General features: G+C 50.4%; 1 protein-coding gene across 1 annotated transcript; it reads right to left on the bottom strand.

The window, feature by feature from the left end:
* LOC119105848 (motile sperm domain-containing protein 2) lies at positions 1-27,999 on the bottom strand (the record flags this gene model as incomplete). The annotated part of the gene is made up of 9 exons (XM_037229403.1): positions 27,863-27,999; positions 13,030-13,176; positions 9,892-10,072; positions 4,317-4,480; positions 2,859-3,226; positions 1,900-1,984; positions 1,235-1,341; positions 412-609; positions 1-84 (listed from the first exon to the last, which is right to left on the bottom strand). Coding segments are annotated over exons 1-9 (1,437 nt in total), but the record flags the coding sequence as incomplete, so codon positions are not given.

The raw sequence follows: 27,999 nt of genomic DNA, 5'->3' as shown, positions 1-27,999 counted from the left end.
CACCAGCGCCATCAGCGGGTCGTTGAGCGCGGGCGCGGCCGCGCAGCGCAGGCAGTGCTCCAGCTTGTCTCCGCTGGGCAGGCTCTGCGGCGGGGAGGGAAGAGCGGGCTGAGGCGGTGAAGTGGGGACTTTGTGTGTCCCGCCGACGAAAGCGTGAACTTGAATCACTTGCTTACCTACCTCAGCACATATAACGCATTTACCGTTTGATTCATCAGATATATCGGCAGTGACTACTTCAGGATTTGTAATTTGTGAGTAGATTGCATCAGTGTGAACTGGGTCAAAAAGATGGCTGCTGGCGCGTACCTCTGTCTCACTCTCTTAAGGCCCACTTTCCCTGAAAAGACCACTGCCTCACCTCACAGAGGTGGCCCCTGCCTCACCCCTCAGAGGTGAACCCCGTCTCACCCTCCAGAGGCGTCCCATGTCGCGGGCAGGCACGCGCTCGTGCGGCACGCCGGCCGCCAGGATGAGGAAGCGGTCCGTGACGACGTGCTGCGGTGTGACGCCGTCACACAGCTCCAGCTCCACCACCACGCGCCGCCCGGTGGGTACCACCCCGCTGCTGGGACGCACGCGGAACTTGTCCGGAGACGTGGTCTTCACCTGGGCGCAGGCGCGGGCGGCGAGTCAGCGCAGAGGAAGGGGCCAGCAGCGGGGGCTTATCGGCGGGTGGGACCAGCCTCAGGCGCTTTGGAAGGGAACGGTTGGACGTATGATGACAGCCGGTTGGGTACTCGGCAGCGTGTTGTTCCCCAGGCAGAGGCCATCGCCTGATGAGCCGCAGAGGAGGGGACTGTGGATGTCGGTCTGTTGGTAGCTGGGGGAATCCTGACGAGGGGCAGTACGGGTGGTCGTGTTCCGGTCAGTTCTCCGATGACGCCACAGGAGTAGAAAAACAGCGCTGAGTCTAAGGTGGGCTATGCATGGATGTACGACCCATTACGAAATCAGCATGTAACTTTTCAGCACCTTTAGCGCATTTACCGCTTGATTCATATGGATCAGATTTATAGGTGCTGACAATTTTAGGATTTGTTATTTGTGAGAAGATTGCATCAATGTGAGCTAGGCCAAAAGATTGCCACTGATGCGCATTGTTTTATTATCGCGTACTGTTTGACAAGCACAACTGATATCAAGCTCGCGATCGCGGCGATGGTTGCCAACAGAATCTAGAGACAAGAGGGTTTCAGATAGGCTTTTTGTATCGTGTGACGTCATCGCTTACCTTAAAGGCGACTCCAGCTCTTCGGATGTTGCTCAGCGTTATCGTCTGCTTGGTCTTGGATGATCCAAACCACAGCTGTTCGCCTGGCGTTACTTCCAGCAGTTTCCCTGGAACACGCCATACCATGGCAATGGTGCAGTGCCTAACTCTGGTCGGTTAGCAGGAAAATGGAAATAGTTAGGTGCTTCTAAAAACGGCCTGTAAATTTCAAAAAGACATAATTTGTGCTGTCTAGTGACAGCACGAACTACGCCTTTTGTGAAATTTACAGGCGCATGCTAGCAGTCATGCGCGTGTTTGTTCGGCTTCATCGAGAAACATTCATGTACCTTCTTCACGTTTCACATTGCTCGAACGGGCGGCTTTCGGGCGACCTTCGTGAACGTTGGCGGGCGGGGAATGATCATAACGGTTTGTGCGTGCGAGGCTTATCACCCCCGGCCAACTACTGATGCCCGTTACACCTTCGCGGGCCAAACAGATGCGACATTGAAGAGGGCCCCCAGCCCAACTAACAGGGACTTCCACAGCAAGCTTTTATTCCCGCACTGACAGCATCGAGGGTGAACAGCCATTCATTCGTGTGGGAGCAGCGGAGTTATGGGCTTGCCTCATTGAAAACACCGTGACACAATTTCGACGGCGAGTTGCGATCCACACCTTACCTAGCTCGGCCGTTGAGTTATCTTCCTGCAGTTTTGAGTCGGACAGCTCGTCACTGTTTGTGCTGACGTCGTCAGGGAAGCGCACCTGCCAACGACGTGCGACAAAATCAAAATCGTTTGGTTTCTGCCGTGGACCAATGTTTATTTACCAGGCCTTATATCCGTTTTGGAAGCTCCGTGCTGCGTCTGTCAAGATGCTCATCACTTAACATGGCTAACAAACATGGCGGCTGGCATGGCTGGCTGACATTGTCACACGACTGACGCAAATCGCTGCAAGTCGGATTAATTACATACGTCTCTGCTAGTAACAAAACCATTGGTCTTAAACGCGATGGCCTAAAGCATTTGCAGCACTTAAGATTTTCACGTTTTAGATAATTATATAAATGCAACTGGAAGGGAGAGAGGGAAAGTCTGAGGAGAGGGGATATATATATAATATATATATATATATACGGTTTATATCTTAGATATATAGTATACCTGCCCCATATCAGAACCACAAATTCGTGTAGCTTTAACCTCCACGTCTGGAAAACACCCTAGCCGTTAGCCATGTCCATTGTTTCACCAAGAAACTTAAAACCGTAGCGTTTTTGTGCTGGGATCGGCAAGAGGTTGCAGATTAGGGGGGGGGGAGGGTATTTGCATTACGATACCCACAACTGGGAAGTTAGGAAGGGAGTGTGTCGCAAAGCCCCTACAGTTCCACAGCACTGAATTCATGCAGTATGCAAGGCTAAGATAGCAGAGACGTTGCTTAAGACCGCGCGAAATGCAACAGCACCTAGCTCAGCCAACAGCATAACAGATTTGGCTAGCTCTACATCGCACCCAGGCACCTTTACTTATTGTTACAATGACTCAACCACGCACCTGTTCCATCCAGCCCACAGCTTGCGAAACATCCCTCCGAAACAAGCTACCTGACCTTGACCTTGGTCCTACTGCCTGACCTTGTGCCCCGACTCTGGAGAGCTCGGCGGATCTTTCACGCTGAGGTACTTGGCGGCGCTATCGTGACCTTGAGACGACTTCTGACTGCTGCGCACGTGCCCGTTAGCCATCTTCCCGCCGGCGTGACCGTTGGCGACCCCGTTGACCTTGGGCTTGTCCTCGGCGCCGGTCGCCTGAGCCCCGAGGAAGGGGAGCGGCGGCATGGCGCACTCCTCGGGGTCGAAGGAGTACGCCCAGCTGTCCTCGCCGCCCCAGCGCGTTAGCAAGCACTCGGCCGGCACCAGCGTGTTCGCGTCCTTCTTCGAGACGAATTTGATCAGCTGGTGGGACTTCGCAGGCAGCATGTTTTTGACGATTTTCCAGGCGGCTGTCGACGGAGCACGCGTGAGGGGGGCGTGGAGAGCTCGACGCCATTCTCGGTGTCACCCGTGACAGTCTCAGTCACGAAATATGATGTCCAAACACCCCACCTCAGGAGAGCAAAGATATTCTGCGGAGCATCTTGACATATTCGAGGACTCAAATTCAGACGGAAGCGTCCGGATTGAAGAAAAAACATGCAAAATAGATAGATATGGATAAAGCAGAGAGGGGCATGCACGCGGGCCGAGAGGGACATGCACGCGGGCCGGGAGGGACGTGCACGCGGGCAAAGAGGGACATGCACGCGGGCAGGGAGGGACATGCACGCGGGTAGTGCACGCGGGTAGAGAGTGACATGCACACGGGCAGTGGCTCACGCAACATGGCAGTCATTCTAGGTAAAACGTGCAATTAGGTCATCATTCTTAAAACAAAGACTTCACCCATTGCATTTGCCTCTAATAAGGATGGAAGCATTATGACCGTGACCGTACATCGTACACTGTTCATCGTTCATCGTACACTGGCGCTTGTCACTGACACACATTGCATCACACAGACCTTGGCGTTAACCAGCGACATTTTGTAGCTCTCTTCGGGTATGATTTCTAGCCTCTTGGCCAACGATTTTCTTCAGTTAGCTTATCAATAGCCAACAATTTGAGGCCCTCGATGTACAGATCACCGGCGAGATTTCTTTCTCGTCGTCCCACAAAACACGCGTCACGCTACAGGGCCGCAGCACATCTGGACGTCGGATCTCATACGCGTCGCGGTACAGGGCCCCAGCACATCTGAACGTTGGATCTCACACGCATCACGATACAGGGTCCCAGCACATCTGAACGTCGGACCTCACGCACATCACGTTGCAGGGCCCCAGCACATCTGAATGCCGGACCCCACGCGCATCACGATACAGGGCCCCTGCACATCTGAACGTCAGAACTCACGCGCATCAAGCTATAGGGCCCAAGCACATCTGGACGCCGGACTTCACACGCATCACGCTACAGGACCCCAGCACATCTGAACGCGGGACTTCACACGCATCGCGCTACAGGGCCCCAGCACATCTGAACACCGGAACTCACCAGTCATGATGAAGGGAAGCTCGAACACCATGATGTTGTTCAGCATGTCCGGGTAGTAGAACTTAAATAGGTTGACCAGGTACGAAATGAACGGAATGTCGACGTTCGACAAGCCGGCATTCCCCATGTCGAAGAACAGGCTGATCCGCTTCCCCTTCTCCTCCCTGCGAAGCGACCCAGCGCAGTGAAAAGAAACTCTGCTGCCGTTCGTGATCATCTGTCCCATTCAATTTCGAGTGAAAGATATATCATTGCCTATACTCCGTGTCGCATTGCTAATCAGGGACCGATGCCACATGAAACCTGGGGAGCTGTTTATTATAGTGACCCAGTTAAAGCGAAAACACCAAATCGTATTCAGGGGCAAAGTTTCGGAAAAAGCGAGGGAGCCGAACCGTCATAAATTAAGAGCCTTACCCCCAAAACTCGTCAAAAACGGGCTTCGTTCCGAACTTGACCTACTTTTTTTTAAAGCTTGGGGAGAGCTGGAGGGATGCAGTTTCACAGGAGTCGGTGTTGGGCCGTTTGCTCTTACTGATTTTTGTGAATGATACTGAGGTTGGATTAAAAAGTGAGGTGTTTAAATTGGCTGACAACGTTAAACTGGTAGCGTTGTCAAAAAATGCAAACCAGATAAAACTGAACTTAGAGGAAACTTGTGAAATGGGCTTCCCTGCGGCAGATGTTATTTAGTTACGACAAGTGTAAGATGATGCATGTAGGTAATTCTGGCGGTGAGTGCATTAGCTAGCATGTGAGGCCGAGAGACGGACCAGATCAAGGACGAAAAGGACTTATGAGAATACAATTTCCAGGGATTTAAAGGCTTAAAAGCAATGTGGGGCATCTAGGAGCAAGGCACTTCGGATACTGGGACTTATTACCAGGAATGCCTATTAAAAAAGTAGGAATGCTGCCAAAAAGTTGTACTTAGCTTATGTCAGATCGCACATAGAGAATTGTGAACAGGCCTGGTCCCCAAGCTTTCAAAAATATATAGACAGGCTACAGAGAGTACAGCAAAAAGTAACTAGGATGATAAATGGGATTGGCAGCTCGGAATGTAATCAAAGGCTTAAGATCTTCGATTTGTATTCGATAAAACATTGTAGACTTAGAGGGGATCTGATAGAGGTATTCAAAATTCTGAAAAGGATAGACAAGGTAGATCCACAAGGAGCGCTGGAAATTAGGCCGAGACTTAGAGGAAACCAGTTTCAGTTAGCAAAAGGTAGGAGTAGAAATATGAAGAGGCAGATGCCATTTCGTCAAATAACAGTAAACCATTGGAATGGACTGCCTAACGAAGTTGTAGGAAATCACTGCCTAGCAGCATTTAAAAACCGCTTGGACGAGCTCTATTGGTCTAAGGATCTCATTTATAGCAACATTCAGGCAGGTCAGGTGGTAACATTAGTGTCAAGGCTTGGTGCAGATCTTGTGGTAGGCCGACTTCGATGGGCCCTTGTGGCTCTTTGTTGGCCTGATGTCTTTATGTCTATATGTCTATCAGTTTAGGCGTTCCGTCGGACCAAATTTTGGACAGCCCTTCGCCAAGAGGGCAGCATGTAATGCTCTGTTTGCCTACGGAGGCCTCCCCGCAAAGGTCAGGGCCCCGCGGCCAGTATCAGTTCCGGTATCCCGCGTCCTTATCGCCTCGCCTGGGAAGCCAGCTGGGAGGGCCGGCGTCACGGGTGGCGAGCTTAGCCTCGGTTTGACACCCCCGCACCAAGGGCGGGCCGACGTCAGGATGCGTTTTAACCCGCAGGTATAGGCCAAATGGCGAATACCCTCTGCAAAAGGCGCGGGGCACATTCGAACCGCGTCACCTAAAAGAAGCGCCCTGAATATCTGCGGTAGTCATCTGAGACGATCGGAGCCGACACGAGGACTCGCATCTAAAGGACGCTTGGCACACATTTGTTGCGCGCATTAGTGAGGTGAAGCTTCAAGTGCTGGCTGATAAGGCTCGTCTAGTCAGAGTCGATTGCACTTCGCGCGAGGCTGCATCATCAGCTCTACCCACAGAGCTCGGATGGCGGCGACGAGGTTTAAACGCGCCTCGGGAATCCCGTCAAGTTGAATACGGAGTTAACTTGATCCCGAATCCGGGCAGGGTCAAGTGCAGGGCGGCCTTGTGCCAACTTCGGGCAGACGGAAACGATCCCAAAACCAACTACTTCCATGTCGAGCAAGGCGGTACCTTCGGCAAATTTAGGTGAGTCACAGTCGAGACTGATTTATCCGCTTTAGCAGCTGCCATAACCTCTATCACACGCAGTAACTCAATCACCTATGAAGCACGTGCCAAGTTAAGGGCTTTTACAATGCAACTCACGGCTGCAGCGTGAGGCCGATCTGCGGGCGGGGTAAGGTCAAGTGGGGAACACTTCTAAGAAGGCGGGGCGGGGGGGGGGGGGGGGGTAACGCACCGAGCCTGGGGTGAGAATGCTCGGCGCCGAATCCGTTACTTAACGAAGCGTTTCACTGGACCGTTTAAGATAACTGACGCAAGGAGTTGCGACGATGATGACCGTAGCATGCAGATGTAAGCGTTGCTCATAAACCTACACCCTTGTTTGCCACCGTCGAAACACAATCCGAAGTCATTCTGCAATTTGTTTGTGCACACGGCCGCATGTCTTATCGTGATCTTTATGAGCAGGATGTATTGCGTTGAAATATGGCTGGTAAAATTTGTTCTTCAAAAACGTCACGAATACATTGCAGGGAGGCGTTGCGTATTTGAACCTACATACCGATGTGTATCGTGTGCTAGACCTCCGGGACGTACATTAAATGACACATCATGAAACACCCAGTGACATATACAGTTTTTGATTGGTTTACGAGCGTAAACAGGAGAAGTCCACGCTGGTCGCCTTTCTTTGAACAGTAGTGTGATTGCTTCTGTATCTAACGACACCAGACGAAATGGCCCCAAACCGCTGCAAAATTGCTCACAAAATAGACTACGCATGGGTTGTCGTAAAAAAGTGGGGCATAATTTTTTGAGACCTGAGCGGATTTCCTTAAGCTTTAATGAATACAAGCTCAGTCATTGAGCTTTTTCCGAAATAAAATGAGCCTCACTTTAAAGCATATGGTGTGTAAAGTGACGTGTGTAGGTAAGTTGGACTTTGGAAAATGTCCCTGGTCATAGTTCAGCCATGCACAAATTTTGCTATCAAAATAGCTTATGGTGTCGCTGTCAAGGCTGCTTGGGAGCGTGGGTGAATTCTTTAGTTTAGCCGTGAGACCATGCTTTCTAGATGATTCACATGGTGCACTGGACGCCACCAGCATGTAACTGAAATGAATCCCCACCACATATGTCTGGTACATTCGTGACAACTCTGCGCGACGCACCATGCACCCCGTGTTCAATGTTCCTTTGTAGTGTACTCAAAAACGGCTATGGCGTCAACAGAACGAATATTGGGTGTTTTCAAGGCTAGCAAACCAGAGCAGCCATGCACCGTCCTTACATGATCACGGAATAGCAGATTGCCCCGCACTGCAGGCGGATTTGGGTCGCCTCCGTGAATGGTCCAAAAACTGGGGATTGAAACCGAGCCCAGCTGAGTGCAAAACCATCTCATTCACCCTCCTTACATCACCTGTTCGCCATTCATATGCACTAGACGGTCACCGCTTGGATAGCTACCAGCAGATTTGCGATCTTGGCGTTCTCCTGGATATCCAACACACCTTTACCGACCACCTAGATGGATGTCTCAAAAGCACACAGCATTCTGGGCCTTCTCATGCAGGGCGTGAAAATGCCGCAGTGTCCTTGTCAAGAGAGGCTTAATCATAAAGCTTTAATGTGTGCTTTCAACGCTTATGTAAGATAATTAATGGGGTACGGTGGCGGTATTTGGAACGGTGTTGCCGTTTCTCATCACAGCATCTATCACGGCGCGCTTTGCTCAGTCTGACGCATCGTTTCTTTAAAACGTATATCATCAGAGGTTTGACTGCAGTTACCAGATATGAGTACCAGTTACCAGACCTGTTCGGTCTGGCTACACCCACCCGGTGCTCCCGGCAAACCAATCTTTTTCACTAACCATTTGCAGGGTAAAGGCCGTTAAGAATTGGTTTGCCACACATCTACCACTTATTAGCAACTGTTTTCTTCAGCATTCTCCCCAAACCGTCCTTTTTCCAGCAGACAAAACCATTCCAGTCTTATTTGCTTAGGTTTGCCCGTTCTCGTCGTGCGCTCCTTTAACGACCGTTGTGTCTGAGTGCGTAAGGCGTATGTGTGTCTGTGTGTAATGTGTATGCGTGTGTGGTAAGTTTTTTAGTTTGTATGTGCATCGTATTTTTATTGTTTTTAAAACCGGACTGCTTCCGGAATTAGACTTTTGACTGTGAACTGTTACGCCCTAAATAAACCAAATAAACCATACACAATCAACAATAAGCAATAAACAAGCAACGATATTCCCCAAAGCTGAATCTCATGTGTCCCGTTTGGGTTGCAGGGAGTGAATGAATACGTGCTCATTTAAGATACACTCGCGGCTTCTCCCATTTGAGGAATTCAAATAACAAAACAACAGACGTACTGAAACGCTAAAAAGCCACGGAAATAGCAAATTTTAACTTGAAAACTGTGTTCTTGACGCCATAACTCCTTTTCAAACACTTAAAGGTGGCGCCGTACACGAGGGGCGTGGTAATTCGACGAGGGCTATCGTAGATATTTTGGAAACACCTGTTGGGAATTCATGTCATTTCAAAGATTGTGCGAGACAATCTAACGGCCGAAAACTAATTTCATGATAAAATTTTTGGCATACACATGACCAAACCGTTACGGGGTGTATTACCCAAAACCCACCGCAAAAAAACAAGCGATTTCACGCACTCCACACTTCTAAAAAGAGTTCTGCTTCCCAAAAGTGCTCAACATTTTAAATAAAGAAATTTCCTTTTACTGGCGAAGTACGTCGAACCAGGCGAACATCCTCTGGACGACGCAAACATTGCCTACGTGTTCTGGTTATACAGGTATTAAATACGTTAGTGAGTTAGCGGAACTGTATAAGAAAGAAAAAAAGCCTGAGCTTTAAAAAACCAAGGCATTGAACGAAAATGATATGAGTTTAAAGTCTGGAGTTAAGAAACCATAACAATGAACGAAAGAAGTCTGAAAAAAATGATAACACTGAACGAGAATAGCCTGGGGCCAAAACAACGGAAAGTACCCCATTGCTGCCTATTCATTCCCAGAAGAAAAACGCTATCAACAAAAAACATTGTCAGCTTTTTCACCACAACATACTATACCTGTTTCTCATATAACATGGCAACATGAGACATGTTTTTTATCATACTTTATTGCCTCCTTGAACAGACAGCTTCGCCCCTGCGGACATTTGTGTCTAGACTTACCTTCAGCAAGAAGACTGCAAACTTTTTGGGCATTGTAATGACCACATATTAGACTAAACAAAGTGAAAAGCCCGTTGTTCTTTCAAATAAGCAATTCCAGCCGGTGTAGATGTAGATGCAGCCCTTGCAAGCACTCCAAATGCAACTACCTAATGCTTACGATCCTCACCTATCCACCTTCTCAATCCAGAACACCAGGAACTTCTTCACATCCTCAAACCTCGCTCCTGACACCCTCTCGTGGAACCGGGCGTTAAAGATGGCGATCCGACATCCCTTCTTGTCCTGTCCATGGGTGCACATGACACCCTTGCTGAAGAGCGTGTTGTCCACCGTGGCGAGAGAAATGTCTGCCGGCGAAGAGGACGGGTAAGAGGACAGCAGCAAGCCGTCGACAGCTAGGACCTGAAGACCGCGTATGCAATAAAGGCAGATCATGTAAGACAGCAAAGGGAATGCCGCACGGCATCGTGCCGTGTATGCAGTCAGGAATACGGCCGTCGCGCGCCGAAAGGGAACTGCATGTCAGCCATTATATGTCTTAACAATCACAGTGAATGTCAAACATACTGCGACGTACTCTCCATCAGAAAAGGCCAAGTTCTACGGTTCTTTTAGGTACGTATGACGTTGCCTTTAGCTATGCGCACGTATGACGGTATCTTTAACTATGTGCGATGATCACTTCATCTGCCATATGAGTGATTTGACTCATGAATACAAGTTGTGCTCCTTTTAAACATGCATTTGTGCATTGGAAATGGTAACTCAGCACAACCCACGGATAAAGCAAAGCTCACGGTGGCTCTCCCGTATTCATCGGCAACGTAGCGCCCGCAGAAAATACTCCTACTTGTCAAAGCTTTACGCAATACACGACATCTACATGCACTGAAGCTGCATATCTCTGAACGCAACGCATACGTAGGAAAACACATTCGCACACCAGAACCAGATCAGAGCTCAAGACTCAAGGCTACAAAATTACGAACGATGCCGCAAGCCGAGTGGTTGCTAGTGTCAGCTATTTATAGACTTTATTTCGTCAGTGGCCCTGTCTGGTTCGGTTCAGCCGGTCATGCTTTTCGACGGACTTTCTATGCACAGCCACTTCATGCACCGACATGCTAATTGGTGTACGCCACAGCACCGCGTGATGAAAAAAAATGATGAGCACAGAAAATCTCACACAAACCCGATGCTTTAATGAAAAACATACTGTGTTTCACCACCGGAAGTTTTCCAGAATAATTTCCGCACGGAAAAGCGTGGTCACACCAAATTTTGTATAACTGTGAGGAATTAAACAGCGGATCTCTTGGTGCTAGAAAATAGCTGTGTCCTGTAATGTCACTGGGTTGCGGAAATCCAACAACAGGATATAGCTACCGGCGAAGGCCATTCATGGGGAGTCGCTCGATCTCGTGCGACAACGTTATGGTAGACAGTGCAATGCATCTTTGAGATAGTTTCTTAGACAACGATACCATTGAATTTAGGATTACGACTAATTCCATTGACTCTGGGTCAGGTACGAATACTAGAATGAAGTCAAAGGCAACTGAGTTCTCGACCAAAAACTTGCTACATTTGGCAGTTTTTTATGCTTATTTCTATATTTTTATTCCAGGGGTGTCAACAGCCGTCTAATATAAAATTTATTAGTATTGGAGAAGGCCACTGACCTAAAATGACGCAAACAGCATTCTGTTTAAAAAATGTACCGCTCAACCTGATTCTTCTTGCTCATGTCGATTAAAAATAAAAAAATATAGTAAGGTTCTGGTCACCATAACATTCCATAGGTCAAACTAGGTTACTGGCCTGAGCTGAATGCCAGTGACCGTTCCCTAAGAAACGGCATTTAAGGCGAAGGCGGTGACATGCGGAGGCTTAAGGCAGTTGGAGCACCGATCTGAATTAACCCTGTCGGATATCAGCTGACCCGAAGGTCATGGCTTGAATGTGACACAAGGGACTTCTCACACAGGCCTACCTTCTCTGTGGATTTGGTGTCTCTAGCTCTATTAGTTTTGATACTTTAGGGTGTCAAATCCCCCCCTCCCCACCCCCATCCCCACCCTGACACGTTCGACCGGCCCCGTGCCGTGTCAATACGCCTTGTTTACATGGCTTCCCACAGACGACGGGCTCCATTCGCCTACGTTTTGCTATCTCCACACGGTGATAATAATCCCGTTTGTCATCACCTCGCTGGCGCCACGCCGCAAAAGGCGCCTTACTTCACTGCGTCCATTTCTCGGACATTCAATTCATGGGCTTGGGGCACGCAACCGCTCGATGGAGTGGCAAGCTCGTCCTTGGCGCGCGGGGTCTTCTTGATGTGGTCCCAAAGCCACACCCAACCATGCGATGTGCTGTGAACTATTCGTCCAACCCGCAGTGGTTGTTCCAGGTCATTGCGCACATTGACACGTTCGCATTCCTCCGGATGACGGCCGTAGCGGCTACCTCGGTGCCAGCTGGCGTGGACTCTGCCGCGTATGCCATACTTCATTGTTTAGTACGGCACGTTCAACTTCGAGACGCAGATGCCAGAACCCAGCCTTCCTATCATCCACGGATGATCCCAGGCTTGGTCTGGCGGCGAGTGCAGACCGGACCGTCCCCAAGGCGGCACATTCACTCTGTTCCAGGTCAGGTCCTCGCCCGGGCAGGTTGTGCAGCAAACGCGGCCTTGTAATGGTTCGCTGCTAATCCGGGCAGCGCTCCGAGCAGGCTCGGGCGATCCGCGCGCCCCGCAGCGCCGACTGTAGCGCGGAGCGTGGGTGGGATTTATCGGAATGCAATGCCGAGTCGAGCCGAGCTGACGGTTGCAACAGCAAAACGGTAGCACCTCAAACAAGCTCTCAAGACGGCACCATTTGCACGGGTTCCGTAAGACGCTAAGTCACATGTGTCTAAAATTTTTGTGGCGTTTTTATTTTTGTAGATCACCTTCATTCCAGTGCTACACGGGCAAATACTAAGCGCGGTAAAGCTGATCGAAAATGCCAAGAACGCAGAGGAGAAACGAAAGCATCCAACGTTGCGATGGTTGGATCGTTCCACACGCTTCGCCCAATGGCCAATTTGAACATGAAACGGATATATCAACCATACTTCATTGTAGATTGGTAAAAAGGAAGCTATTGTCGTATTACCTTCTATCGGCTTGCAGCTAGGATTATGACGTCTTCAAATAGTCCATGAGCAGCGTTACTTTCATAAAACTCGAGCAGCTGGCAGGAGCTCCTGAGATACACCAAACTGCAACCGCAACCACGGCAGAAAGCGTATCACTCACCATTGGCACACATCTCCTTTCGAAACTTGACAGCGTCGATCATGAAGTTGAGAGCCTTGTCCATGTCGAGGTCGCCGTGCGACAGAAACCGCTTGCACCAGAGCGGGTCAGTTTTCGCCCGGCGAGCGTCTCTCGGGTCAACCTTGTCTGGAAGCACAGGTCACGCGGGGTCACATCAGGTGAAGACGGCGCTGTGGGTGCGGGATCACATCAGGTCAAGACGGCGCTGTGGGTGCGGGGTCACATCAGGTCAAGACGGCGCTGAGGGTGCGGGGTCACATCAGGTGAAGACGGCGCTGTGGGTGCGGGTTCACATCAGGTACCTTGCCAGACAGCGCTGTGGGTGCGGGGTCACATCAGGTGAAGACAGCGCTGTGGGTGCGGGGTCACATCAGGTGAAGAACGCGGGCGCCCCTGTGGGTGCGGGATCACATCAGGTGAAGATGGCGCCGTGGGTGCGGGGTCACATCAGGTCAAGACGGCGCTGTGGGCGCGGGGTCACATCAGGTGAAGACAGCGCTGTGGGTGCGGGGTCACATCAGATGAAGACGGCGCTGTGGGTGTGGGGTCACATCAGGTGAAGACGGCGCTGTGGGTGCGAGGTCACATCAGGTGAAGACGGCGCTGTGGGTGCGGTGACACAGCAGCGGCGGCCGAATAAATGCGAAATCAGTGCGGGATGGAATCATCACGATTGGCGGACCGATCGGAGAGCCGAGAAACAGTGGCATTTAACTACTGTGCTCTTAGGCCCAGGAAGTCGTATGAAGCCAAGACTGCCATGGAGTTCCGCAAAGATGTTCAGCAATAATGCTCTTTCCAAAGAGGGTAACGTCCTCAGTAGCATTCCCCTCTTTATTAACCACTTTGAAAGACGCATCTTGCTCTCCTCGCGTACAGAATGAGGCTGGCCGAGAGTGATCCCATTGGTCTTGAGATATCTTGGCTGAACTTATGCATGTTACTTCGCACTTGAATCGAGCAGTTTTTAAGGTACGTAAAGGCCGACGCACTCCTGAAGTGAGCGCGACATTTTGTTTGACTAATTCCATCGATCATTATGGATCTAATCGCATTACGAGGACGCAAGAAGCATTTCACAATGAGTAGGCAGAGGTCATTCAAAGCCGCGCTTTATCCCACTTGGGGAATCGGCTTACATGATCAAGGAAGGAGGCATTACGCACGTCCACATAACACAGGACAGTCCTATGCCCCAGCCTGACCCCGCGCCGTCGGGCACCCTGACGCCGAAGATCACTGACTGGGCCAGTATGCATGCTCGCATCGCGCAGTGTGGCTTTTGGCCCGGCGTCTAGCCAGTACCACGCCGAGCAGTGGAGCGACCCCCGGAGTGGTACGCAGTGAACGACCGACGCATGTCTACTGCCTGATGATAACCGGCTGTCCTCGCGAAGCTACCGATCGCCCTGGAGATAGCTTCTGACCCGTGACTGACCGCTTGGACACTGATGCAGGTGTCCCCCCCCCCCCGTCCGCCGTGTCGGTGGAAGGAGATGCGATCAGCTGATGCGAAGTACCTCGCCCTGCTTTCGGTTGCGGAAACGCGGTGCGGGTGGCGCCACACGATTGTTGCTAATAAAAATGCATTAATGATATGATAATTATAAATACAGCGGCCCGCACGGCCGCTCGCGGTATTATCCAGGACCCGCCGCAAGAAGAGGTGGCGGGTCCTGAAGAAGGTGGATTAACATTGGTGACAAATACAGCAGAATGCAAGGAGCGTTTACGTGCGTGGTATGGCGCAGTGCGTTCAGGCACATGGGTGTACTCACTAAGAGATCATAATGACGCCATAACAACGCAGTTCAAATCCAGGCACTTCACTGGCTATGCAGCGATCAAGGGCAAGTCAAATATAACTGTCAAGTCGTTCATATCTGGTTTTCGTGAGCGCGATTTCCAGATACAATGGCCCTCAGTTGGCTGTCAATCAATATTGCGTTTGGTACGGTGACATAATCAAACACCGACTTATTGACGAGCATGTTTACTAATAAGAGAAATTGTGTCGTCCTAGCAGTCCTTTCCGCTCAAATTATACCACTAGTTATAACTGAGCTTGTGTCACCATATGTGATGCTTGATTCGATATCACATCACATGAAATGTGGAACATTTCCTTAAAGGTGACATTGGAGCAAATTAGGTACACGGATATTCATTCCATATCAAGAGTTTAACATAAAACATTGCATTCAGGTAAAAGGGCCTGCTCTAAAGCCCAGTGAATCATATGAGCAGGACAATTGTACCCTCAGATTCCAGGTTTATCTCCGCAATCCTGATCCCCCTCAATTTCAGGTGCGTAACTGCACCTGTGTTTGGGCACATCATGGTGATCTATAATACTACGAAAGGCCCTCTGCGGCTATTTCCAGAAGCACGCACCTTCAGGGAGGTATGCGGTGAAGCGCGTGCCCTCCATAAAGTTATAAAAGTACCGAATGGAAAGAAACCATATTCTGATGGGATACGTTTACAACGAAGCCAGATAGCATACAAACACGTTCTTTTCCGTTTCATTCGGTAGCGGGTGCTTTGGAGCTTTAGTTGATGTGTCTCATGTTTACTTGATATTGCTTGACATCAGAGCCCTGCTCAGCACGGAGCAAAGGCAAAATGTGTCCAGTTGTTTTGACCAACGAGATGCATCGTTGCAACGCAACAGCACATCAGCGGTCTCACTAGTGGCGCGGCTGGGTCAGTGTCTCACCCCTGTCAACCGGTGCGATGCGGCTGGATCAGTGTCTCGCCACTGTCAGCCGGTGTGACACGGCTGGGTCAGCGTCTTACCCCTGTCAGCTAGTGCGGCGCGGCTGGGTCAGTGTCTCACCCCTGTCAACCGGTGCGATGCGGCTGGATCAGTGTCTCGCCACTGTCAGCCGGTGTGACACGGCTGGGTCAGCGTCTTACCCCTGTCAGCTAGTGCGGCGCGGCTGGGTCAGTGTCTCACCCCTGTCAGCCGGTGTGACACGGCTGGATCAGTGTCTCGCCACTGTCAGCCGGTGTGACACGGCTGGGTCAGTGCTTCACCCCTGTCAGCCGGTGTGACACGGCTGGGTCAGTGTCTCACCCCTGTCCGCCGGTGTGACACGACTGGGTCAGCGCCTCACCCCTGTCAGCCGGTGTGACACGGCTGGGTCAGTGTCTCACCCCTGTCAGCCGGTGTGACACGGCTGGGTCAGTGTCTCACCCCTGTCAGCCGGTGCGGCGCGGCTGGGTCAGTGCCTCACCCCTGTCGGCCGGCCGGCCAGCGTGGCGCGGTTAGGTCACTTTCTCACCCCTGTCAGCCGGTGTGGCGCGGCTGGATGTCCCACCCGCCGACCTCGCGTGACCCGCGACTCGCCGCTGGGGGCGATGCTCGTGATAGGCTACACTCGGCACGGTTGCAGGTGAGGTAACACCGCCCGGGGCTCCGTGACGCACCCAGCGCTGGCAGGGTTTTCCAGTGGTATTCAGAATGCGGACGACCTTTCTAGTTAGTACGGAAGTGAGATCGGTACAGGAGCGCAATGTTTGTGCTCGTGCTCGCCCGGGTGCGGAGGGAGCATTAATGTGACCGTCCTCTTCTGTCTTTTTTTAAAATAAGTTCCGAGCGTTACGACGAGGCGACGTCAAACTTTAGATGGGTGTAGAACACCGAATAGCCGATCTTGGGTGTAACATAAGATAAATATTGCAAAGTCACTGATCTGTGACGGGTCAAAGCTTCGGAAACCTTTCAAACAGCGAGGACAACGGAGCCTGAAAGGAAGTCATGCAACTTTGAAATGGTTTCTTACGCAATCAAACACTCGAAATTGGGATAAGAGCTAAGTCATTGATCGTTGGGTTGGGTATGAATCCTTGATGTGTGTGAAAACTTGATGCATTAAAGCCTTATAGCTTGAAGTGTTCATGCGGCCTTGATGGTCAGGAAAGATTTCCGACCTAAAATGACTTAGATGAACGCTTAGCCTGCATCAATTTTTAATGTGCAGAGGCCCGAGGCAGTGACGTTACACTCAATTACCACAATGCTCTAAAAAAAAAACTATCGTGTCACTTTGAATTTTTAAGTTGAGATGAGGCCACTGACCTTAAATGAGATTGTCCGACCTTTTTTCTTGGAAGGGATATCTAGATTCAAGTTGTTCGGGTGAGTAGGTCTGAGGCCACTACCAAGACTGCCTTGGAGTCCCACATTGTTTGACCTTAATTAACTCGACGACCACGACCCAGAGGCATACAAATTTTACATTACGTACCTTATAGAGCCCAACCTACTGCGTGAATTTGGTACCCCGGGCTCTCTTAGGTGAGGTATATCGGACGGGGAATCGACCCCTCCACCCAACTGCGTCGTATTCAACCGGCCACCCGAGCGCATGCCAACCCAACGCCGCCTGAGTTATTCCGCCACCCGTGACCGCAAACGACAGGATTAAAGGCCCCCTCGCGCTATTTAATCCTATGATTGGACAAATGCGAGCAGCATTTGGACAAACAGAGGTCGTTGGGGTCGGTCTCACCCAAGAGTCATTGAACAGACAGTTGTCACGTCATTGGTGGCCTCGCATATCACGCATAATACATTCAAAATCATGAAAACATGAGAACAATGCGGCTATCTGGTACTCGTAAAGAGGGGCGTACAACTTTATAGCGTACACGAAACGTTTTCGTGCCTTACAAGCATATCAATGTCAACAAAGGTCAAGGCCATAAAGCCTAATCAGGGATAACTTTCCCTTTTGGTTTTACGCGGCCAAACAAGTCACCGGTTCGGTCACTGTTGCAAGACGGCCTCACATGACCTCCAGCTGTGATCTAATGTGACCTGGTGTAGTGTGACTTGCTCCCGACATTGTGTGCAGAGAGTAGTGGCAGGCATATGGTAGTGACGACACAATTATCCTGACATTTTGTGGCAGACACTAGACAGTCCAACTAGTCGATGAAATATATCTAATGCTGCATGGCATGGCACAAATGGCGGCAAGCAAGCCTGCACGAATGACGTCATAGCTGAATGACCTGGATTCACATACAAAACGTGTGATCCAGTAAGCATCAAATTAATCACCTGAGATGAATTGATAATTTGGTTTACCTCACAAATTGCTCGCGAGGTATTGCAGAAACCTCAGAGGTTTTACTATATACTTATCATATATTTCGTTTTGACGATGAACATCAATAAATCGAAAATATATCACAAATGTTGATAAATAAAAAAGCATTGCTCTCTTTGAGTTACTGGAGCATTTGACATAATAGCTAGGCAAAAGCGGCATTCCATCTGAAAATCGTACATGTTCACAATGAGGTGGCACTGCACATTGTATCAGCACGGCGTGGCTGCCAATGATGACCTCCTGCACGAGTCTGGCCAGCTAGCTGGGCACAACACTGACATTCTACATAAGATCAACTATGTGAAGGATATGTAAGTGTAAGCACGCGTACGTATGAGCAAGTACGCATTTATACGTCCGTGCATGCACACACCACGACACCATGATGACGTCTCCCACCCCTTGTGCAGTCACAGTCGATAGGGTCTGGCTCAGCGCACGTGAGCACCTGAAATAGCATGGGCAACAGCGCAGGCTGTGTTGCTTCCCCACACGCCGGTTGCGAAGGGCAGCAATGTGCTGCAGCAGTGCTGCCAGACAATAATGCGTATCTGGCAGCCTCGAATTGTGTCACGCGTTTTGATTTTTTGGTTGGTCTTGTCAGGCACATATTTATTTCATCTCATTGGGGCATGGACAGGCCTCACTTAACTAGTGGACATGCCACGAATCCTCGGAAAACAGCGGATCGATCAAAAGGCATGTCAGCACTGGATATTGGAGGCAGCTGGCGCATAGGACGGGGGGGGGGGGGGGGGGGTTCAGCGTCGTGGGAAACCAAGCTCGAAAACGAAAATTCCACCTTCCCGTCGTCTTGTAGAGTATGGCAACCACTCTCCCCCTCTCCCCCCCCCCGCCCACTACAGCCGGCGCCGGTCGACCAGCTGCCATTTTATTGACAGCCGAGGAACGAATACCTGAAATTATGGACGATTTTTTGCACAGGGCGTGGCTGAAACTTTGGCTTATCCATAATTATCCTTGGAAATTATCCTGGAGTGGAAAAACAGTGCATCCATTTTTGCTGCCAGAAACATTAATTTACACTGGTGACTCTTGAGGGTCCTGCATTTATAAGCTTTCCGCGTTTTGTGCGGCACTTCAATCTTTACGGCTGCTTGTGTTCTCCAAATTCAGAGAGACTCCGAGACCCATTGCACATATCGCGAGGAAACACGCTGCTTTTTGCCAGTAGTCGGCTTATTTCCATTGCGTCAGCGATTCGTACATATTTCTTTATTTGTAAGTCCAAGTTTTTATAGCTCACGTAGACACCGCTGCCGAGCAGTGGGCTTGCATGCGCAGAATACCGGGCCGGTTGAGGACGGCCCGCTGAATACCGGGCCCGCTGAGCACGGCCCGCTGAATACCGGGCCCGCTGAGGACAACCCGTTGAATACCGGGCCCGCTGAGGACGGCCCGCTGAATACCGGGCCCGCTGAGCACGGCCCGTTGAATACCAGGCCAGCTGAGGACGGCCCGCTGAATGATCCGCCGCATACGCAACTGTGGACACCGCATGCCAAAGCAATGTGCAATGTTCATGCTTTGACAGCGGATCCAAGCATCGATGCTCTTTCGTGGAACACGGCGTCCTTCGCTGCACAGTTGGAACTGCGCTGGTATGGGCTAGACCTTGGACGGAATCCCCGTGACACCTTGAAGTGCTTACAAGCCACAAGATAGCCTATCTATCCGTCCTTCAGCTACCCTGATTCCTCTCCCCGCGCCTTGGGTGCCTACTGTGGACCACTGCACTCTGGTGGTTCCACGTGTCGCTGCCATGTCACGTCTAACCGTTGCTAGATTTCTAGCATGCCACGCGCGTAGTTGCATAATGAAAACACTAATCCGTACTGTCGGCGTCGGAGAAAGAGAAAGCGTTGAGCCTGTTTTGGACTGGATCATTCCTTACTATACTTATATATCATTATGTTGCAAACAGGTGTTGCTTCACGACGTGACATGCGGCTTAGAGCTTCATTGTCAGGGGTATCGCAAAAATACTTTACAATGTGACCTGTCTGCGACCTAGATTATTCGCAGCGCCTGTGTCTATTTACGAAGCTGCAGCACCCATGCTCCAACTATATACTCAAAATGGCAGAAATCGGCACGCTTTATTTCTCATCTTTGTTAACATCAAACTCTAGCAAATCTACCGCGCCTGTTCTGGTATCCTGGCGTTTAAAGCGACAGCAGACTGCTCGGTTCCGAGCGTCTTTTCCTTATTTTCATCAAACGCTGCAGGTCATGAATAGAGGGATGGATACGCATGTAAAACCTTCCGTCGAATACAGCGAGTCTAGCACGTGTGACTGGCTGACAGTCTGCATTGTTCACAAAAGCGGCCTGCCATCATAGAGCTTCTCACGGTCGGCAACCTTGATGTGATACAGTGACGTCATCATGCCATGACGATCGATCATGATGACCACCCTACAGCACTCATTGATTCGCTTAGATCGTTGCCGGTCATGCGTTAACGCCCCTTGGCCTCCGGAGTTCCAGCATATCGACATTACAATCGAGAGTTGCCACTCATGAAAGTGTCGTTGATAAGCGCGTCTAGCTTTACGGTTGAGTTGCTGCTGGTTTTCGATACACAGAAACGTGACATCACTTTCCATCACTGCCATGTCAGCAATCGGAAGACCACATGCGCAAGACTGACTCTTCCACGTATAGGGAAACGGACATACGTGGAAACTAGGGAAATTAGGGAAATCTAGTTATCTAGGGAAAATAGAAGTATATTTCCTAGTCTAGGGAAATTAGAAGTCTATCTTAAGTCTAGGGAAATTAGACGCATGTGCTGGCATTTATGCCCAACAGTTTCAGCTGATCTAGAGAGGGATACTACATCGTAAAGCATTTTTGCGAGACCCTTGACAATTAAATACTAAGGATACAGGCCTGGACGTGTGGAACATGAGAAGTTCACGCAGGACGTCTAAAAGGATTTCGCACGCTGGAGTCCTTTCGGAAACAGCTGAAAATTGGGGCCGATGGCAAAAGTCTGGCTCAGTTGAGCTACGATCTATTTTTGGTGACGACTACGCAGTTTCTTGTCTGACGGTACCGCAGAAGTAATGAGGTGTGGTGTTAAAGTATTCTTCTGTGAAATGAGCCAAAAATGCGATGCGTTGATGCTGTATTGAAAAGCCATGCTAGCTGTGCTGTAAAAATGTGGCTCTATCCAGGTCTGAATGCTTATTTGAAAGCACGCAAACGTAGATCCATGCAATTGCGCAGACGCCGCGCTTGCACAAAAAAAAAAATATCCTCAGAGACGGCCAGTTGTTTAGCCGCCAACTTGAGATACCATCGGGACTTGTCATACATTCTTGCTTTTGGGTCCGAAGGCGCCTTCACAAATATTTTGCAGTCTCTCGAATACCAGGACGTTTACCTGACGCTTTAGTCGTAACTGAGGCCATTAGGTCACATCGGATTGTCGGAGTCGCGCAGTGTGACGGCGCATGAGCGTCCAGCTGTTTTATGGCTTTCAGCGCTTAAAAGGAAACCCGTGTCGCGGTTTAAGCGGTCACTTACACCAACTAAGAGATGTACTTAGCACCACTGGCTTAGTGTAGTAAAAGGTTTGAATGATATGTGCATCTGTCACTTTCCCACGGACCATGATGGTCTGCGTTATCTCTCTTGCAGCCGATGTCAGATAAGTGTCGCACAGGGGCGTCGCCTGCCCGTGAACTCTGGGTCACCGTTACAGGCCACGCCACAATGCGTCAGCACCTCTCTCGTGTCGTCTAACCATGAAAGTGTTAAACATTCATCGATTCCCATCAATCGTCCGATCACCGCTGACGTTAAGTCACCTGGTGATCAGCTGAGGCAACGGCGAGGAAGGAACAGATGGGGCAACGCCGAGAAAGTAACAGCCAGGGCAACGGCAAGGAAGAAACGGCCGAGGCAACGGCGAGGAAGAAACAGCTGGGACAGCGCCGAGAAAGTAACAGCCAGGGCAACGGCGATGAAGAAACAGCTGGGACAACGCCGAGAAAGTAACAGCCAGGGCAACAGCAAGCAAGAAACGGCAGAGGCAACGGCGCGGAAGTAACAGACACCTGAGCAACACTGGGGCTTCAGAACGTTATTTGTCTGCAAAATCCACTGCATGGAATTGGTGGAATTGTTCACCCATCATAAAGGCCTAGTATTCTTTGAAATGGATGCAAGTTGGACGTAGTTAAGTGTGAGATCACGGCATAATACACTCGAACGCTATTCTACGCATGAGTCAGCAACATAGGCAGTCGCAGCTGCATACAAAATTCGGAATCACTCACGAATCATGCACATATTTTGGGCCGAGGGCACGGCCAGACCATCGGTAAGGGGAGAAAGGGTTCAAAAAAGGGCCTGAGGTGAAGCCCCCCCCCAAAAAAAAACCATATGGCTCAGTCGATTAAAAGGAAGGCCAACTTCCTTGATCTTAATTTTTTTTATTTTATCGGTGGAGAAGCCAAAAGCTACCGGGAAGACAGTCTGTTTGCATGCTTCAGGCAGCTAACTGAAACAGCGGACATTGAATGGATCAGTGGACTCTTCCTGAACCGATTAACCTTAGAGGCTTGCCAGAACTTTTTCGGGTTTTCACAGAGACACTGAGGACCCCTGAAGGTATATTTTAGACCGACATGGGGTTAAAAGTTTGCAATTAACGTCGCAACGCTATGCTTGCCTGAAAATATTAAATCTTCAGTCAGAATCGATTGCTGACAATAATGACACCGCAGGGTTTTGAGCATGCTCGCTCGCAGTCTAAAAGACAAAACCACGACTCCCGGTGCTGGAGTTCCCATAGGCCACACGCCGGTGGCCAATGGGCACACGAAGATGTTGACGCATCTTAGAAAACTTGCTTTAAACGCCTTAGAACATCAACTTGTATGTTTACAGGGCAGCCCGGGCGCAAATTCGCCTGTGTGGTTTTGAAAACGTAACGAGAGAAGACTAGTATTTACAGAATCGCAACTGCTGTTGGAACTGGAAGAGCTTAGCTAAAATCTTAAATTTTCCTGTTGCTGTGATCGTTGATTTGTTCGGAGGACAGCTTCAGCATTGCAGAGGTGAAACAGAAACCCCATTCTAATCTTCGAGTGGTGCGAATTGATTTTAAAACACTCAGAATCCTTACTTTGGTCGTTCTCAACTATCGCTCTCGTGCGCCCGGAGCCCCGCGCCCGGTGTTCCCTGCAGTTACCAACGGCGTTCGGTTTTACGGAAACCGCAGCCCCGGCCCTTTGCTCTAAAGATTGTGAGCGCGCGAGCGTTATTATTAATATCGTTATCGACGTCTAATCGATATTGTTTGTTGTATGCGCTTTGCTTCCCTATTGCATTCTGCAAAAATGATGGACGCCCTCTTCAAAACGTGAGTTGGTGGTTTTCATGTTTTTCCCAATTTTGGTCAATTTTATTGAATATTTATTAACTTATTTCCGTAGGGGCAAGTTGGCAGGTAGAGGTAAAACACTAGGGAACACATTATCGTCATCGGTCAAGGACAGAAGGGCCTTTCCGTCCCAGAACAGGGTGCGAACCGGCTGCCATCTGGCGATACGGGCGCGGATCCCCTGGTCTATCCGAAGGCCCTTAGAGGGATACATCGTACCCTGGTCCCCTTCCTGACGCTGGAGGGTTTCTGACCCGGGGAGTTGAGCTCACATGGACGCAGGGGCCCTCACTGACAAAGTGAGATCCCCTGCCAACCCAACAAGATCCGTTATCGCCGCAGGTGGTCCAATAATCGGCACAAAGCCTCCAGTTCGGCTGAACGGGTGCCTTGATGAAATTGAGTGGATAGCCCCCGTTTGGTACTGGAGGCCCTGCCTGACACAGGGCTCTTTCATTGCCTCATTGTGGACACGTATCATAAGTTCGTATCTCCTTCTGTCGTCAAAGGGCCCCGACCAACGAAAGAGGCCCTCTGACACTGTGGGTTCCGTCCCTGTTCCTGTTCAAGCAAATATTCCTCCGTCCGATTCGGGGCCCCGTGCCGGCACGCGGTCCCCTGTTAGGCACTGTGGGCTCCTGGCAGGCACAGAATCCCCTTTTGGTTTCAAGGCACCCGACCAATGCAAATCGCGGTCTCCAGCATTGTCCCTGCATGAGAAATGGTTCCTCAGGTCAAGACCGACAAGGAGCTGGCCGTTCGGGACCGGTGGTGCCGGACCAACACAGAGGCCATCATCGACTCAGGGCCACAAATAGACGCAAAGCGCCCTATGAGTAGCATTTGCCGACCTGTGAGCCAGGCTGTTTAACACGGCCTCCGGCCAGTCTTTCGGGCGTTTTCTGGCGCTCAAATCAGGCCCTTAATCGACGGTCCCAAGGGGTCCTTCTGGGCCTTCGGGACCTAGGCGGGGAGGGAGGGGGGAGACGCGCTCTGTGTCCCCACTCCGTGTCTGCGCTACTGTTCGTGATGAATCTAACTACTCCCAGTCCTGAATCATTCGTAGAACACCGCCCGTAGTTTCGATAGTTCTCGCAGGGAAAATAAGCTGTTATCGTGTATGGTTAGAGCGGTTGGCACCGTGACCCCTCCAGGGCAAGCCGCAAGTCATCACCTTGGCAACGCGACAGCGGGTGCGCCGATCAAAGCGCCCACAGGCTGGCATTGATACGTTATCTGACCGGCGCCTCTGGCTATCAGTGCCGTTCCCGCCGGCTGCCCCACCGGATTGTGACGCAGCCGCGCACTGCCTGCCAATGTGGCAAAATCGCCCCCGGAAAAAGTGCGACAAGGACACTAAACTTAGCAGAAAATGCAAGGGATCCATGGATGGGAGGCTGGAGTTTAAAATAGATTACTTTGAGAGCCCGAGGCTCCGCAAAATGTTGAATTTTGAAGCACTGCTCGCACGCAACGTTGCATGCAAAAGGCAGATGGACAGAAGTAACGTGGCGTGACGTGACGTGACGTGGCGTGACGTGACGTGACGTGGCAGACGTGATGTTGCTGCGTTACAAGAAGCGATGCCATGTCACGAGCCGGCGTCGCCGCGCGTGCGTAGAGCTAGGGACCGGAGGCACAGCCAGGACGTTCTTAGGGGAGGGGTCCGGAGCTCACTGAGCACGCATTTCGCCGATTTCTAACTATATGTCAGGACCTCTCTATGGTGAAGAAGGAAAAATCCACCCCTGTGGAGGAGGCCCAAGCCCCTCCGTCCCTCCCTTGACTGCGCCCCTGCGAACGACCACTTCGAAGAAGGGCGTGACGGGTTGGCACTGAGCGTCTTGAGTTAGACAGCGCATGATTTCTGTGGTGCTGTGTGGACCGAAGTGGCGGCATGAAGGCATGAGTTCCTCATAGCGAATTCACAACGAGCCAGCGGCAAGTAGGAATGTGACATTCTGGGTCGACTGTCAATGCGAATGAAGGGGTGTAACACGGGTGTCTAAAACGGGCAAGGCAGATTTTCTCACTCAGAATAACGTTCTGATGCACGTGTGCACATCAATTCTCGTGTGACACATAATGTGACACATTGGTGATGCGTGTGACACATGAAAATCGACAAACGATGGTCTAAAATCGCACGGAACTCAAAAGCTAGTTCGCTGAATGCTGCCTAATTTCACAGACGTCGTGACTAACAACGTCTTCAAGAGAGGTATTGCCAAATCGCTATGGCACGCTTTGAGTGCCAAAGCCGAATCAATTAGTCCTCATTGCACCGATAAATGTCCCTACATCTTGAACAGCGTCTTTGCTCGTGCACGCACGTCTATCCTTCAACATTAGATCAACGACCGCGATGGCACGGAAACATGCCTAACCAAATAAGATGTGTTCTGGCATTCAACGTGTTTTTTTAACGGGTGTAAACTTTAAGCCACGTGCTTTCCTTAAGATGCCTCCCCAGTGCAACAAGGGCTTAAATTGTGAAATCAAGCTTATCAAGATGTAATGGATTGCGTAAACTAAAGGCATGCCTAATTCCACATGCATAAAACTGCGGTATCTTTTCCTCGTTCATATCGCGTTTCCTTCATGCACTCCGTTCGCTTGTCACGTTGCAAGTTTTCGAAACAGTTGGCTTTAAAACTAGTCCTAGGTGAGGAGAAATAATAAAAAGGCAAAAGGATTTTCCAATGAGACCGGTATTACAGCATCATTGCGGGACTTAATCTCGTGGTGCCGCAAGCTAAAAGTGCAATGCCAACTTTTTGTATTTGCTTTGCATTGATTGGAGATAACTTGTTTTTCAGGTACCGACGGCAGGGACTACCACGACTTGCGATGGGATAATTTTTACAGGCCAGCCCCAGCCCATTGGCAGTACTTGTGCACGGCGAACAGACTAAAAAAAACCCACAATGATTGGTGCAGAACGTAGCGTATCGATGAGCTATCAATCTTGGTTCGCCCTGGTACATTAATCAATTGTTTCAGCTGCACACCATACCTATGTGCTCGCCTCGCTATCCGCTAGCCTTCTTTTAAGTTAGACTTTTGGGATCTACAAGCCACTGTCTATGGTGGTGCCTATAATCTCTAAAATCAAGATAGCTTTCCTAGTCACCAGATTCCGGAATTATATTCAGTACTCGCGGTGAAAAACCGTGCTTGAACTTGACGGAGGGGGGATAGGGTGCTTAAACACAAGACTCAGAGGCCCGCCCCTCTGGGCTGCACTACTGCTTACCACGCCTTAGGCGAAGATAAAAAAGTTGCTTTGGCAAGGTCCATCCCTTCAGCTATCTCTGGCGAACAAGCTGGTAAGAGAATGGTTTCAGATACCCACCTGGCTTAGTTTGGATTAGAGCCCTTTGGTCATTTTGAACATTTCAGGCCTATGGGATAAAAGTGAGCGGATAATGGTGTGACAATACTACATGGTCCTCCTGGGGGGTCCTCCGCTGAGACTTGGTCCACACATGGACCCATCTTCGGGGTCGGTGGGAAGAGGGGGGGGGGGGGGGGGAGAGCGCTCAGGCGGGCCCCGCCAGGGGGGGGGAGGGGCACACGAGACCGCTCATGGTGGGCGCAACTAGCTTGCCAGGGGCACAAGGGCCGACGCAGAAAGCAGGACGAAGCGCAATGACGAGAGAAGGGCGGCTTTCAGATGCGCATCAAGTTGAACCAGCTACAAACGCGGGGAAATGTTCCTTTCAGCCTCACTGCCTTCCCAGTCCGGCTTTTGCATCGATCGAGTAAGAAACCTATTTTCGAAACTTAGTAATGGTGAGGGTATGGAAGAATTTTTCAATAAGACACATACGTTGTGACATATCACATGTTTTTTAGACAAAATGCTCTATGTCTTCCACTACCGAATAGATGAAACAAAAGGTCAGAGATGTGCACAATAAAGGGATGCAAAGCTCGATCAGTGAACAAGGGCGCGCCTATCAAAGTACGCCGGTCGTAAAAATGCAACGCAACACGCTGCAATTCGAGTGAAAGCTGTCAAATTCGAAACACAGAAACACCGCAATCGGATGAATTGTCGCAAAAGCGCTCTCAAACGTAAAAGCACTGAGATTCGCGCGCGTGGCACCCGGATGACGCGTGCGGGAGTGGGCCGGTCCAGAACACGCCTCCAGTCGCGGCGAGCGCCAGCGGGTGAACGGATGTAGACGTAGATGCGGCCACAGTCAGCGGATCGCCCAGGATACCGAGTTGACGACTTCACAGTGACCTCCGGAGCCCAGCCCACCTTTTAAGTCATCCTGCTGGATCCTCTGCAGGAACTTCTGCCGCAGAGTTTCAGCGTCATCATCTGTGACGTCGTCCACCGAGTATAAGACTGGCTCCGGCATGATGGCACCACACTCCGCCGCCGCCGCCGCCGCC

Source organism: Pollicipes pollicipes, unplaced genomic scaffold (assembly GCF_011947565.3).
Source record: "Pollicipes pollicipes isolate AB1234 unplaced genomic scaffold, Ppol_2.1 Scaffold_6138;HRSCAF=7277_pilon_pilon_pilon, whole genome shotgun sequence".
In the NCBI taxonomy this organism is placed as follows: domain Eukaryota; kingdom Metazoa; phylum Arthropoda; class Thecostraca; order Pollicipedomorpha; family Pollicipedidae; genus Pollicipes; species Pollicipes pollicipes.
This window is presented reverse-complemented; position numbering and strand designations above follow the sequence as displayed.